The sequence below is a fragment of the Sturnira hondurensis genome, unplaced genomic scaffold (assembly GCF_014824575.4).
Source record: "Sturnira hondurensis isolate 20B ecotype Veracruz unplaced genomic scaffold, ASM1482457v3 Scaffold0004525, whole genome shotgun sequence".
NCBI classification, from domain to species: domain Eukaryota; kingdom Metazoa; phylum Chordata; class Mammalia; order Chiroptera; family Phyllostomidae; genus Sturnira; species Sturnira hondurensis.
This window is the reverse complement of record NW_028077156.1, coordinates 102605-115491: the sequence shown is the minus strand read 5'-3', so window position 1 is coordinate 115491 and position 12887 is coordinate 102605. Positions and strand designations below refer to the sequence as shown.

General features: G+C 40.9%; 1 protein-coding gene and 1 long non-coding RNA gene across 2 annotated transcripts in view; both read left to right on the top strand.

The window, feature by feature from the left end:
• The first annotated feature begins 39 nt into the window (after positions 1–39).
• Positions 40–1432, top strand: LOC118986853 (uncharacterized). Its single transcript, XR_005066471.1, has 2 exons — positions 40–529; positions 741–1432. It is a non-coding gene; the product is annotated as an uncharacterized LOC118986853 (long non-coding RNA).
• A 6339-nt stretch (positions 1433–7771) lies between these two features.
• Positions 7772–12887, top strand: part of PLAC8L1 (PLAC8 like 1) — a 21405-nt gene continuing 16289 nt past the window's right edge. The window contains exons 1-2 of the mRNA XM_037045913.1: positions 7772–8042; positions 10657–10793. Coding sequence (XP_036901808.1) covers positions 7918–8042; positions 10657–10793 — 262 coding nt within the window. The 5' untranslated portion in view covers positions 7772–7917. The remainder of the gene's footprint in view (positions 8043–10656; positions 10794–12887) is intronic.

The following is a 12887-nucleotide window of genomic DNA, read 5'->3' as shown; positions in this document are numbered from 1 at the left end:
TGTAGTGCAGATACTGCAAAAACATTTATTCTGCCAACCGTATTGCAGATATTGCAAAAAAAAATTTATTCTCACTGGAATGTCTGTGTATATTATTTGTGCCATCTGTCTTCATAATGAGGAAACATACATTAGGTGTTGACTGACAGAGGAGAAAAACTTTTCCATTGCTTGAAGGATTCAGTGTGGATAAGACCAATTCTGATAACCTTAAGGAGCCTGAATCCTAACTTTCAGATCATGTAAAGAGATTTTGTTGAGCTTCTTTATTTTGATTGGTGAAATTTGAGATTTCTAGGCCTAGTTGAATGCTTTGTCATGGATTCATCAAAGCAGATTATAGAACATAGAGTTGAAAGAGCCCTTGGAGATCATCACGTGCAAACCACCCCTGAACTGTTTGAGGCAGGCACTGTAGTGTAGTAGGTTAGATTACAGGTGCTCAGGTCAGGCCAGCTGGTTAGATTCCATTTCTTCCATTTGCTACATGGGTGATCATGGTCCCTTGCTCAGCCCATTTTCTCCACCTGTAAAATAGAACTAATAAGCCCTGGCTGGCGTAGCTCAGTGGAATGAGCGCAAGCCTGTGAACCACACGATCGCGGTTCGATTCCCAGTCAGGGCACATGCCTGGGTTGCAGGCCAGTTCCCAATGGGACTCACGAGAGGCAACCATACATTGATACTTGTCTCCTTCTCTCCTTCCCTTCCCCTCTAAAGATAAATAAATAAAATAATAGAAAATAGAACTAATAATGTGCCTGCTTTTCTAGGCTTATTGGGAGATGGTGAGATGAAACCATTGAGAAAAATCCTGTATATAGTATAGTGCCTGGCAAGTGGTAAGCTTTCTGTAATGTTACTGATGATGATGAAGAAGAACCTTCAGTAAATGTTAGTGAAAAGTAATAATAGTAAAACAACCAACCAACCAGGGCGTATTGGCTTAGTATTACTATAGGCTATGATCATGTTATTTGTATCAGTTCCTTTGGGGCAGTTACTTTATGTTTGCCCTCCTTTAGATTCATTCTTTTGCTGCTCCCTCAGTCTGCATAACCTTAGTCATTCCCCAAATCAAAGTACTCTTTCCTGGTTCCTAAACACAAGCCTACTTATGTTTAACTGAGGCTAATTAAACTGTGTGCCTGGGGGGGAAAGGAGAGAGGAAAATAACTGTAATATTGTGGGTGATTGTGACTGTTTTACAAAATGAGCCTGTAAACCTATGCTGCATTGGATCACATGTGAGTTGGGATTCATGGCTGCTCAGTTCCCTCAGCCTCACTTCCCCAGTCTCTCTTAGAGTGAGCATTTTGCTGGGCTGAAGAAGCTTTTTGTGTTTAACAACATGTAGGTTTTGTAGGAAGCCTCTAAGCATAAGCCATTACTTCCTGTGGTGCTCAACTGAAAAAACAGCAATTAGTTGAAATGCTGAGGGAAAAACAGTTGCACTGGGCTTATCGTATTGATAGGAGATTCATTCCTTCCTAAAGGACTTTAATGCACATTTTTAAGTTGTGAAATAAAATGCACCACACAAAAAGTGAACAAGAAATATATAGTATACACATAAGACATGTAAAATACATACAAAACATGAACAACAGCAAGACAGAATTTATCAACAAAGAAATCTATATACTCACCAGCCAGTCAATGAATAACAAGTAATACAACGTCAGCACCTCAGAAGCCTGCCTTCTGCCTCCTCCCGTAAGACAAGCTTGTGGCCAGTATATGACCTAGTTTTTATACATATTCCATGCAAGTTTGAAAAGAATGTTTGTTCTGCCACTGTAGACTTTTAGAGATATGGATTAGGTCATAGTTACAGATCGACTAGTCAAATCTGTATTGTATTCTTTTGTTTTATCAGTTTACTCATTGTTTAGAGGTGTACTAAGATTAAAATCTTTCACGACCTATTTTGACTTATTTTTCCTTCTAGTTCAGATAGTTGTTCATTCCAGTCCACTGACCTTGACTGCCAGGTTACATCAGTGTTACACAAACCATTCCTGTTATGTTAACAATGGCTGGACTTTTTCCAGACAGACCTCATATATATTTTAAATCATAATATTAATCTACTATCACAATTCTTTTTTGCCTTCTCCTCTTAAATATTTGTATCTTCTCACACAGTGAAAACTCTGGTTCCCAAGAACCTCAGTGTATTTACTCATTTGTTCTGTTAATAATTTCAGTGTTACCAATCAATACTACTTACTATTAACAACAAACCTAGTAAGTCTATATATATATATATATATATACATATATATACACACATACACACTCATGTATAAATTTTTGTAGTTCTTTGTGTCTTTAAAACAAAGACAGTACACTTTTTCAAATGTTACTTGAATGAATTCTCTATTTGAAATTTTAGTCCTTTCTCTTATTCAACTTTTTAGTTGGCTTTTTTCCTTTTAATTTATTTTTTTAATAGTAAAATACATGGTTTTAAAAGTCAAACTGTATTCATTCAGGAATTTTTACTCTTGCATGACATTCCCACCCCACATAGCTAGACATTTTTATTTCTGAATTCTCTTTCCCATGTTTCTTCTGAAAACAAAGCAAATATTTATATGTACTTTAATGTCTTCTTCCTCATCCAAAAAGTAGCATGTAGAATGTTATGTATATTTTCACCTTGCTTTTTTATGTTCACAATGTAGCCTGGATATTTTCCCACTTTAGATCCTAGAGATGTTTCTCTCCCTATCCTTTTCCTCCCTTCCTCCCCTTCTGTCCATCCTCTTCTCCCTCCTTGTGTAATATAATTATGAAGGCGTTTCATAATTTATTCAACCAGTATCCTATGGATGGGCATTTCGGTTGCTTCTAAGTTTTGATATTTTATAGGATCTGTGTAGAACTATGTAGTGAGAAACCTTGTGAATACATGTGGTTTTATATTTGTGGAGGTGTGTCTTCAGGGTAAAATTCTAAAAGTAGGCTTGTAGGTTCAGCAGATAAAAGGCTGTGAAGAAAGGGCACGTAGCTGGTGTGCTGGGAAAATAGCAGAGAGGCCACGTCAAAAACAACAGGCCTAGGGGTGGAAAGTAGCCTGCCCCAAACCCTAGCCCCCAGTGGCTGAGCTGAATTGGAGCCCTGGCCTCTGTCCGCCTTTTCAGTCCACTGCAGTGCACACCAGAGAAGGCAGACATGGAGCACAGAAATGTGTTTGGCCAAGGCCAGCCTTGTCAGGGCCATAGGTCAGAGGAGGGAGCAGTGTCTATGTGCCTGAGTCAGATGAGACTTCACAGACAAGGTGGGACGTGAAGGATGAGTAGGGTTGGAGTAGCTGCTGAGGGAGTGGAGCAAAATCCTTCGCTTTCAGAAGTAGGTGTGGAAAATAAATGCATGGATAATTTGGGAGATAATGACAGGGATGGAGTGTTTATCTCAGAGGAATGGGAGGAAAAGTAGAAACAGGTAAGTACATAGGACCTTATTATAAAAATTCTTGCATTCCAGGATGAAATTCAACATTGATTTAATTTGGAGAATCACTGCAAATTTTTAAAATGGGAAGGAGATGACAGTTGCCTTCGTACCTTCTGTAGTTTGTGGTAGTACTTATTAGATATCTATGTACCTGGCTCTGTCTGGTAGGTTTTAATGTCAGCAGATACTTTGTTAAACTGTTTTCTCTCCTTAATGTCTTTGAACATAACTTCACATGCATATTAGAAAATATTCAGATGCCAACAAAGACTTGCAGCATCAATCAAGATTTCTAGTTGCCCGCATCTGTACCTAGAGCTTAATTGGTTGTGAGGTGGGGGAAACCCACATATACAAAACAACAGCATAGGATATGATCCTTGCTCCTAAGGGATTCAGGAATGTGACAAAGGAGTACGTACTGTACTTTCACTTGGGAGGATTAGGTGGTCATTTGTTCTTCTCCTCCTTTTCCTTATATTAGAGTTAGGTCTAGAGCCGTGCTGTCCAATGATGTAGTTACTAACCACGTGTGTATAAAGCACTGGGAATGTGGCTAGTCTGGATTGAGGTATTCTGTAAAAGTGTAGAGACTTACAGATTCAAAGATTTTGTATGACAAAGAGGATACAAGATATCCGAATAATAATTTTCCCTTATATTGATTATAGGTTGAAATAATATTTGAGAGGACTTCTGCCAAGATGGAGGCATAGGTGGAAACACTGTGCCTTCTCCCACAACCAAGTTTGAATACAACAAAGATGTAAACAAAGATGCAGCCAAAAAACAGAAAATTGAACTATACGAAAGCCCAACAACAACAGACCATTCAACAGGGACCAGTAAGAGGGGTGGAGCCAGCAGCAGAGCAGGGTCAAGCAGGAAAGATCCCCCGACCCAGGCGCGCAGGCAGCCGGGGTAGCATCGAGGACCCAGCGAGGGTGTGGGGCAGGCTGACCATGGTCACACATTCGAGTGCAGATAAACCAGCAGAGGAGTGAGCAGTGGGACGAACCACACTGCCCCAGTGGCGGCAGGCGGCAGAGGGGACTGCCATTGCTTTCCTTTGACTCCACCCCCACATACAGCATCACAACCCAGTGACTGGGTCGCCTGACCCTGGTAAACACCTAGGGCTCTGCTCCTCATAGGTAACTGGCACAAACAGTCCAAAAACATGGCTCAAGAAGAACTCAAAGCCCCAGAGCCAATAACTCTAAGCAACAAAGAAATAGTGAACCTCTCAGATGCACAGTTCAAAACACTGGTGATGAAGATGCTCACAAAACTGGTTGATTTTAGTCACAAGTTAGAGGAACATATAAAGGCTAAACTAATTGAAATGAAGGGAAATGCACAGGAAACCAATAGTGATGGAAAGGAAACTGGGACTCAAATCAATGGAATGGACCAGAAGGAAGAATGAAACATCCAACCAGAAAAGAATGAAGAAATGAGAATTCAAAAAAATGAGGAGAGGCTTAGGAACCTCCAGGACATCTTTAAACATTCCAACATCCGAATTATAGGGGTACCAGAAGAGGGAAAGAAACAGCCACGAGTGGAAAACTTATTTGAACAAATAATAAAGGAGAACTTCCCCAATCTGGCAAAGGAAATAGACTTCCAGGAAATGCAGGAAGCTCAGAGAGTCCCAAAGAAGTTGGACCCAAGAAGGAACACACCAAGGCACATTGTAATTACATTAGCCAAGATTAAAATGGAGAGAATCCTAGAAGCAGCAAGAGATAAGGGGCATTCACCTACAAAGGAGTACCCATCAGAAGTTCCCATCAGCTGATTTCTCGAAAGAGAACTTACAGGCAAGAAGGGGCTGGAAAGAAGTATTCCAAGTCATGAAAGGCAAGGACCTACATCCAAGATTGCTCTATCCAGCAAAGCTTTCATTTAGAATGGAAGGTCAGATAAAGGGCTTCTCAGATAAGATCAAATTCAAGGAGTTTATCATCACCAAGCTCTTATTATATGAAATGTTAAAGGGACTTATCTAAGAAAAAGAAGATGAAAAATATGTACAGTGAAAGGACAGTAAACTCACAGTTACTGACAACCACACCTAAAACAAAAGCAAACCAAGAGGACAGCTAGATCAGGAGTGGAACCATAGAAATGAAGAACACATGTAGGGTTAGCAAGAGGGGAGTGGGAGGAGGAGAAGGGGGAGAAGGTACAGAAAATAGCATAGACAGTAAGTAGAAAATAGGGGGAGGGGAAGAATAGTAGGAGAAATGTAGAATCTAAAGAACTTGAGACACGTGGTCATAAACTAAAGGGGGAGAATGGTAGGGGAGGGGTGTGCAGAGTGGAGGGGACTGAAGGAGGGGAATAGAACAACTGTAATGGTATAATCATAAAATATATTTTAAAAAATAGAAAAAAAGAAATAATATTTGAGTAATTTGGATTGACTATATTAAAATAAATTTCAACCATTTCTGTTTACTTTTTTAAAAGTAGAAAATTTAAAGTTGCATATAAGGCTGGCATATTTCTATGGGACAGTGTGGTCTAGAAAAAATGAAATTTAGATTAAACCTGTTTTCTATTGTATAAAGAGTTGTATAGTGTCAGTTTGTCCCACTTGTAGTGTTAACTAAGTTTGATAATTTCACAAACATTCCACTTTAGAAATACATTTCCGCCACTTCCAGAACTTTCCATTATAAAGACATATTTTAAAATCACTTCAAACTTTTTGTTGTAAAGATAGTTTACACTTTCTGAAAACAACACTTTCAGAACTTTCCATGGTAAAGATTTTAAAGCATTTCCGGAGGTAAGATGCATTGTTTTGTTTGCAGTGAAAAATTTGGCACCTTGGGAATGTTCTGCTCTCAATTTTTTTTACCTTATGGTTTTGATACCCCTTGAAGATCCTTTCCTGAACAAGTTATGTTGGGGGCTCTACAAAATGGTCAGTTTCTAACACTATCATTTCTTTTTCATAAATAGTTGTCATCCTTCTATAAAAAAAGCATTTTTCTTTTTTAATTTTATTTTTAGGTGAAGGAGCTCTATGGTATGTGGATTAGTCACTTCATACAATAGATGTTTGATTAGAAAAGTTGGGTACAAGTGAAATGGTAAAATGTGGGAATCAGCTGACATGTACAATGATTGTTCACTCTTCAAAGGAATCTTATTATAAATCTTTTTTGCCATGCAAGTAATTACGTCTTAATTTTTGTTCTTATAAACTTGAATTTTCCTGTATACCACATTATTTGAAACACTGTTTGAGTGCTTATTATGTCTTAAACACAGTTAAGCACTTGGACCAGAGTGGAAAGCTGAGGAAACACAGTGTCCTTCACATAGGACACATTGTTATGGTTACGAAGACAGCAAGAGTTGCTTAGAGCCCAGTGAGCAAAAGCAATTATGAAGCAATTTCTGAAGAACCTGACTTGGGAGGAATTGTATAGTTTTTTGTTGGCAACCCTGCCCAGGTAGTTCAGAACCCTAAGCAATTATTCGCTATGAGTCTGATGCCAAGACTGTATAGTAACAGTTGGCAGTTTTCTCCTGTTGTCTCTTTAATGTAACATTGAATTATGACTGCAGACCCCTTCCTTCAATGTGCAATTTCATCTTAATTTGGGAGGTCTCTAGACATTTTCCAAATGTTTTGGGGGTTCACATCTCCACAAGGCATGCCCTAGAGACACATTCCTCAGCCTCCTGAGACACTGAAGACTCAGAGCAGTGAGCAGGCAGCCACTGCCCATCCCTGCTTCTGTTCACTAGATTCCCTTGGGGTTGGGTAGGAAAGCCACAAGCATACCACTTCTCTGGCGTGATCAGTGAAGTCCAGGGAAGTGGTGTGCTTGTGGCTTTTTCTACCCAGCCCCCCTCCAGGTAGAGGTTTTTTAAAAAGCCCTAGAGGCTTAGGACAACCTAGCATAGTTCAAACTTTAGGAGACCATTTTTCATGAGGGGGATTCCAGTACACTACCTGGGCTGAAAGACCTTTCCGTCCCTGCTTCCAGGTTGTGGGGCTCCTTCTGCTGACCTGGACCAGAAGTTTTGGGGTGAGAAGCCCCTGCTGCTTCTCAGCTATGCCACATGGCAGAAATCTAGCCTTTTGAGTCCCCTGAGGAAAGGTCCAGTGGCACTTTGCTTGATAAATGCTTATACTCAAGCTATCTCTCAAAGCAAAAGGATTTTCCTCCAAAGGTAAGTTTTAAAAAAGAAAACTTAAACTATACCTTCGACAGTATCTCCCATCAGGTTAGTGAGATGGACAGGTGTGTACCTGTCATTAAAGAAATAAGATGCCTGTCATTTTCACTGCTATGACCTCAAGTTCTAGAATATCAGGCAACATTCTTTAGAAGAGCTGTTTCAGTTTACGTTGAACCTCCATTTGGGATCAGTCAGCTTACTGTCAAAGGGAAAAGGATAGCCCGAGTGACAAGAAAACCTATCACTATGAATTGGTTTGGAAATGACTTCTCAAAGTTACCTGAGGATGTCTGCTTACTCAATGTACACTCACCTCTGTCGCTTTCATTCATAGCATCTGAAGAGGAACGACAGTTTATTTCCAACTTGAGGCAGTGAGTAGTAGGGTGATTCCCCCAACCCCTAGCTTTTGCATTTTGGTTGGAATATTGAATCAGTTTCTTATAAGGAGCCAAGAAAAGATAGCTGGGCTTGGGAAGAAAGAAGTTGCTATCATTTCCCATGTGAACTTCAAAAGAGAGCAACTGATCAGTTCCTTCTGGCCTTGCTTTGCTTGGCTCACCAAAAGAGAAGGGCTGGCTTGGGTGAAATGATGTCTATTTATTCTTAAAGTGTTGAACCCTGATCAAGTGAGGCTATTTCTGATGGCTGCCAGTAATTTCTACCCTTTTGAAATCAAATGGCAGTATAATATTGTCTGGGATAATAGAGCTAAAATCTGAGCAAGAAGCTACAATAGCTACTTAAGTTTGATCCCTGAGTAATTACTCAGTTCGTAAAAGGACGACCAAGACCCTTGTAGTCCCTACATAGAAAGTGCTCAATGAAGGGTAGCTGTGCTTGTTATTTTCTTTATTACACATGAGCTATATAACCTTGAACTGAAATGTTTTAGCCAATGCTCATTAATTCAAATGCTGTAATATGAAAATCACCAAAGAATCAAGGTATAAAGGAAAGAAACTCAATAATGTACTTCTTGAGTTCAAAATTAGGTAAAACACCCCCAAAAAAACAACTTTTCTTTTCATTAAGGAAAAGCTATCCTCTCAGTTACTTGATTTGAAATAGAAAGAGGACAGGCTGCCTCACCATAATAAAAGGCAATATACACATGATGCTGAGTTAGCAAGCAGCAGAACATTCTCTTCTAGGGCTGTAAGCTGTACATGGTTTATTTCAAGGGAAACTGAATATAGGGGCTCAGCACTAAGAAATTCCTTGACTAAAAATTGGAGATAATTGGAAGCTTTTAATATAATGACAGAAGCACCAATCAGGAGGCATTGTCACATTGAGAGGAAATCCTCAGACTGTGTGCAGGGGTGCAGGAAGACTTTAGGATTCTCTGCTTTTATTTCATCAATCATACCTGAGAGTCATGCCTTTCCTAGGGAATGAAACACAGTGACAGACAAATAACTTAGAGCTAGATTTGAGGAGGACTGAAATATAACAGAAGACATGTACATTGAACTTGATCCAGTTCAGCAAACACACGTGTGCACTAGGTTTGAGGTAGTAGTTGGACTCTGGGACTATTCTCTGGGGAGAAGTGGCATGTGTCCCAACCTCATGGAGCTTATGTGGAAATAGAGGGAATAAGAGGCATAGAAAGGTGGTTTTCTTCAGGGCCAGTTTGACATCCTTATAGTTTCTTAGTTGTCTTGGGCTGCCTTAGCAAAATACCATAGAATGGAAATGACTTGAAGAATGGGAATTTATTTTCTCATGGCTCCGGAGTCTGGAAGTGCAGGATCAGGATGCCAGCACAGCCAGCTTCTGGTGGGGCCTGAGCTTGCAGCCTTCTCATTGTAGGCTCATCCTACTGGGCCAGAACCTCACCCTGACTTCATTTACCACCCCTGCAAAGCCCCAATACAGTCACAATGGGGGTCAGCTTCAGCATATGGGTTTGAGGGGACACAATTCAGTCCATAGAGGTAGGTCCTCACTCACATTACCACAAATATACTAAAATATACTGTACACTATACCCACATGTTTTCTTTGCTGTACAATAAGTGAAAGGATTTATATAATTTTGCTTTTGAAATTATCTGAGTTATTTATGATTGGCATCTGCTTGCCAGCAGACATTCATGCTTAGGTTTTTTTTAAATGAGAGAATTATAAGTTGTTTTCAAATGTAATAAAAATATTTCTGCAGTTTTTCTATTTTTGAGCCAAGACTTTTTTCCAGGACTCACTTTTGTAGACTCTTAAAAACTGTGTCAGACCCTGGCTAGTGTAGCTCAGTGGATTGAGCATGGGCCTGCGAACCACACGATTGCGGTTCGATTCCCAGTGAGGGCACATGCCTGGGTTGCAGGCCAGTTCCCAGCAGGGGACTCACGAGAAGCAACCATACATTGATATGTCTCTCCTTCTCTCCTTCCCTTCATTTCTAAAGATAAATAAATAAAATCTTAAAAAAAAAAAACGTGTCAGGCTCCTACACATAGTCTTTAGTGCCCCGTGGATAATTAAAGTGCTGGGCATTTTCCATAGCCTCATTTTCAGCTTCTAGACAGGTAGCCTCCGACCCTAGCCCCTCTGGTGTAGCATCTCCAGCCGTTTGCCCCACATGCCTCCCTAGTCCCTGTGTCACTGGCATTTTAGACACTGGTGTCGCAAGCAGCTTCTTCCTTTCCAGTCTGCCTCCTTTTCCATGAAGTGTCATGCTGGGTTTAAACTGAGGTCTCTTGCTTACACATTTGTGAACTATTACGAAGCACCAAGAAACACTGAAAATGTAGACTGGATACTGAGTTGGAAGGACAGGATTTGGAACAGTAATGCCATTAATAGAGATGGGGCACACAGAGAAGGTATGAACAAGGAGGGAGGCAGGTAGTGAGGTCCACTGGGGCTTGACATCTTTGGGTCCCTTCCTCTTGTTTATGCCTCTCTGCCTTGGCTTATCAGTTGTCCTCTGAACTATCTTCTTTGTTTCCTAATTAATCACTGACCTTGACTCTCCAGGGGCCATGCACGAACCCAGGCTGTGGTGAAGCAGCCTGCCAGGGGCGCCAGAGGCAGAACGGCAATCACAGTGATTGTCCCAACCAGGGGGGACTGGAGCACCGGCCTCTTCAGTGTCTGCAGAGACAGGAGAATTTGTATGTTTTTCCTATTCATTCATTTAAGTTCTCCTTTACAATTTTCTTTCCCAAGACATCAGTGGGTGGAAAAGCAACCTCAGGCACAAGGACAGAAATTAAATGGTTTCAGAATAATTGAACTAATCCTCTACTGACTCAAATCTTAGAAAGGAAAAAATCTTGCCTTTCAGAGATGTGGATGCTTTTATAGAACAGGTGATGACTTTAAGATTTTTTAAATAGCAAAGTACACTTTTGGTAAAGATGCACAAAATAGTAAAACCTTCCTGGTGGATGGTTTAGTAATACATATAAAAAGAGCCTTAGGTGTTACATAGCTGTAGACCTGGTATTTACATTTTCAAGTGTTTAGTCTAAAGAAATAAATCACATGCAAAGATTTAGCAGTGACATGAAATTTCACAGCATTGGTTATTATAGCAACAATCTGGACAACCTAAATGTTCAGTGAGGGCCTCATACAGCCATGAAAACTCATGTTGTCAAATAACATGTAATGGGATGGAAAGATATTTTGCATACATTTTTAAGTTAAAGAAACAGATTGCAAAGCTGTGTACCTTGGACACCGTTGTGGGGGGAAATACTTAGAAAAATATCTGAAAGGATACAAATACAAATATTTTCAGCCAGTGTCTCCAGATGGTAGGCTAATGAGTGATTTTTTAATTTTTTTTACTTCTTTTTTTATTATTTCTATAAGGAATATGTGGTGCTCTTATAACTGTAAGAAACATTACAAAAGAAGCCCCCTTGATTGAAACCTTTGCAGATAATGGTTCAGAAATACCAATAACATCATCCTCTAGCTACATGATTTTCCCCTGGGATTAAGGTTCAAAGCTCATTGATTCTATTTTTACCTTAGGACATTCTGATCCACCTCTGGTGCCTCCTGTCAGTATCTGCTTCCAGGATCTGATGCTCTTGCCCTAGAGAGCAATTCGATCACTGAATTCTTCTTGAATTGTGTGTGTGTGTGTGTGTGTGTGTGTGTGTGTGTGTGTGTGTGTGTGTGTGATTGGGAGGTTCCCTATGAAAGATGAGGGACAGTCTCTTCAGTTCAAAATCAACAGATCCTGGGGACTTCCGCCAAGAGGGAGGCATAGGTGGAAACACTGTGCCTTCTCCCACAACCAAGTTTGAATACAACAAAGGTTTGGAGAACTAGGACACACCCAAAGACCAGAAAACGGAATTATACGGAAGTCTGACAACTACGAACCGTTCAACGGGGACGGTAAGAGAGTCGGAGCCAGCAGAGGAGCTGGGTCGGGCAGGAAAGATTCCCCGACCTAGGCGTGCAGGCAGCCTGGAACCAGTCAGGGTGTGGGGCAGACTGACTGTGGTTGCACATTCGCGCACAGTGAGATGGACCACACAGGCCCCAGGGGGCGAACCCAGTGGTGGAGGGCTGACAGCGGTGGCACACTCGCTTGCAGTGGAACGAAACACGTGGGCCTGGTGATGGTGGTGGCTGCAGCGCCGGGGCTGCGGTGGCAGGCGGCAGACGGGAAGCCATTGTCCCTCTTTGACCCCACCCCCACATACAACGTCACAACCCAGAGACTTAGTTGCCCTGTTCTAGTGAACACTTTAGGGCTCTGATCCTGCTATGGAACAGGCACGAACAGCCCAAAAGATGGTGCAAGAAGCACTCAAAGTCCCAGAGCCAATAACTCTAAGTGACCGAGAAATTGCCAGCCTCTCAGAAGCACAATTCAAGACACTATTTATCAGGATGCTCACAGAACTGGTAGATTATAGTCACAAATTAGAGGAACATAGTCACAAATTAGAGGAACATATGAAGGCTAAACTAATTGAAATGAAGGGAGATGCTCAGGAAACCAATAATGATGGAAAGGAAACTGGGACTCAAATCAATGGAATGGACCAGAAGGAAGAACAAAACATCCCACCAGAAAGGAATGAAGAAATGAGAATTCAAAAAAAATGAGGAGAGGCTTAGGAACCTCCAGGACATCTTTAAACGTTCCAACATCCGGATTATAGGGGTACCAGAAGGGGGAAAGAAACAGCCACGAGTGGAAAACTTATTTGAACAAATAATAAAGGAGAACTTCCCCA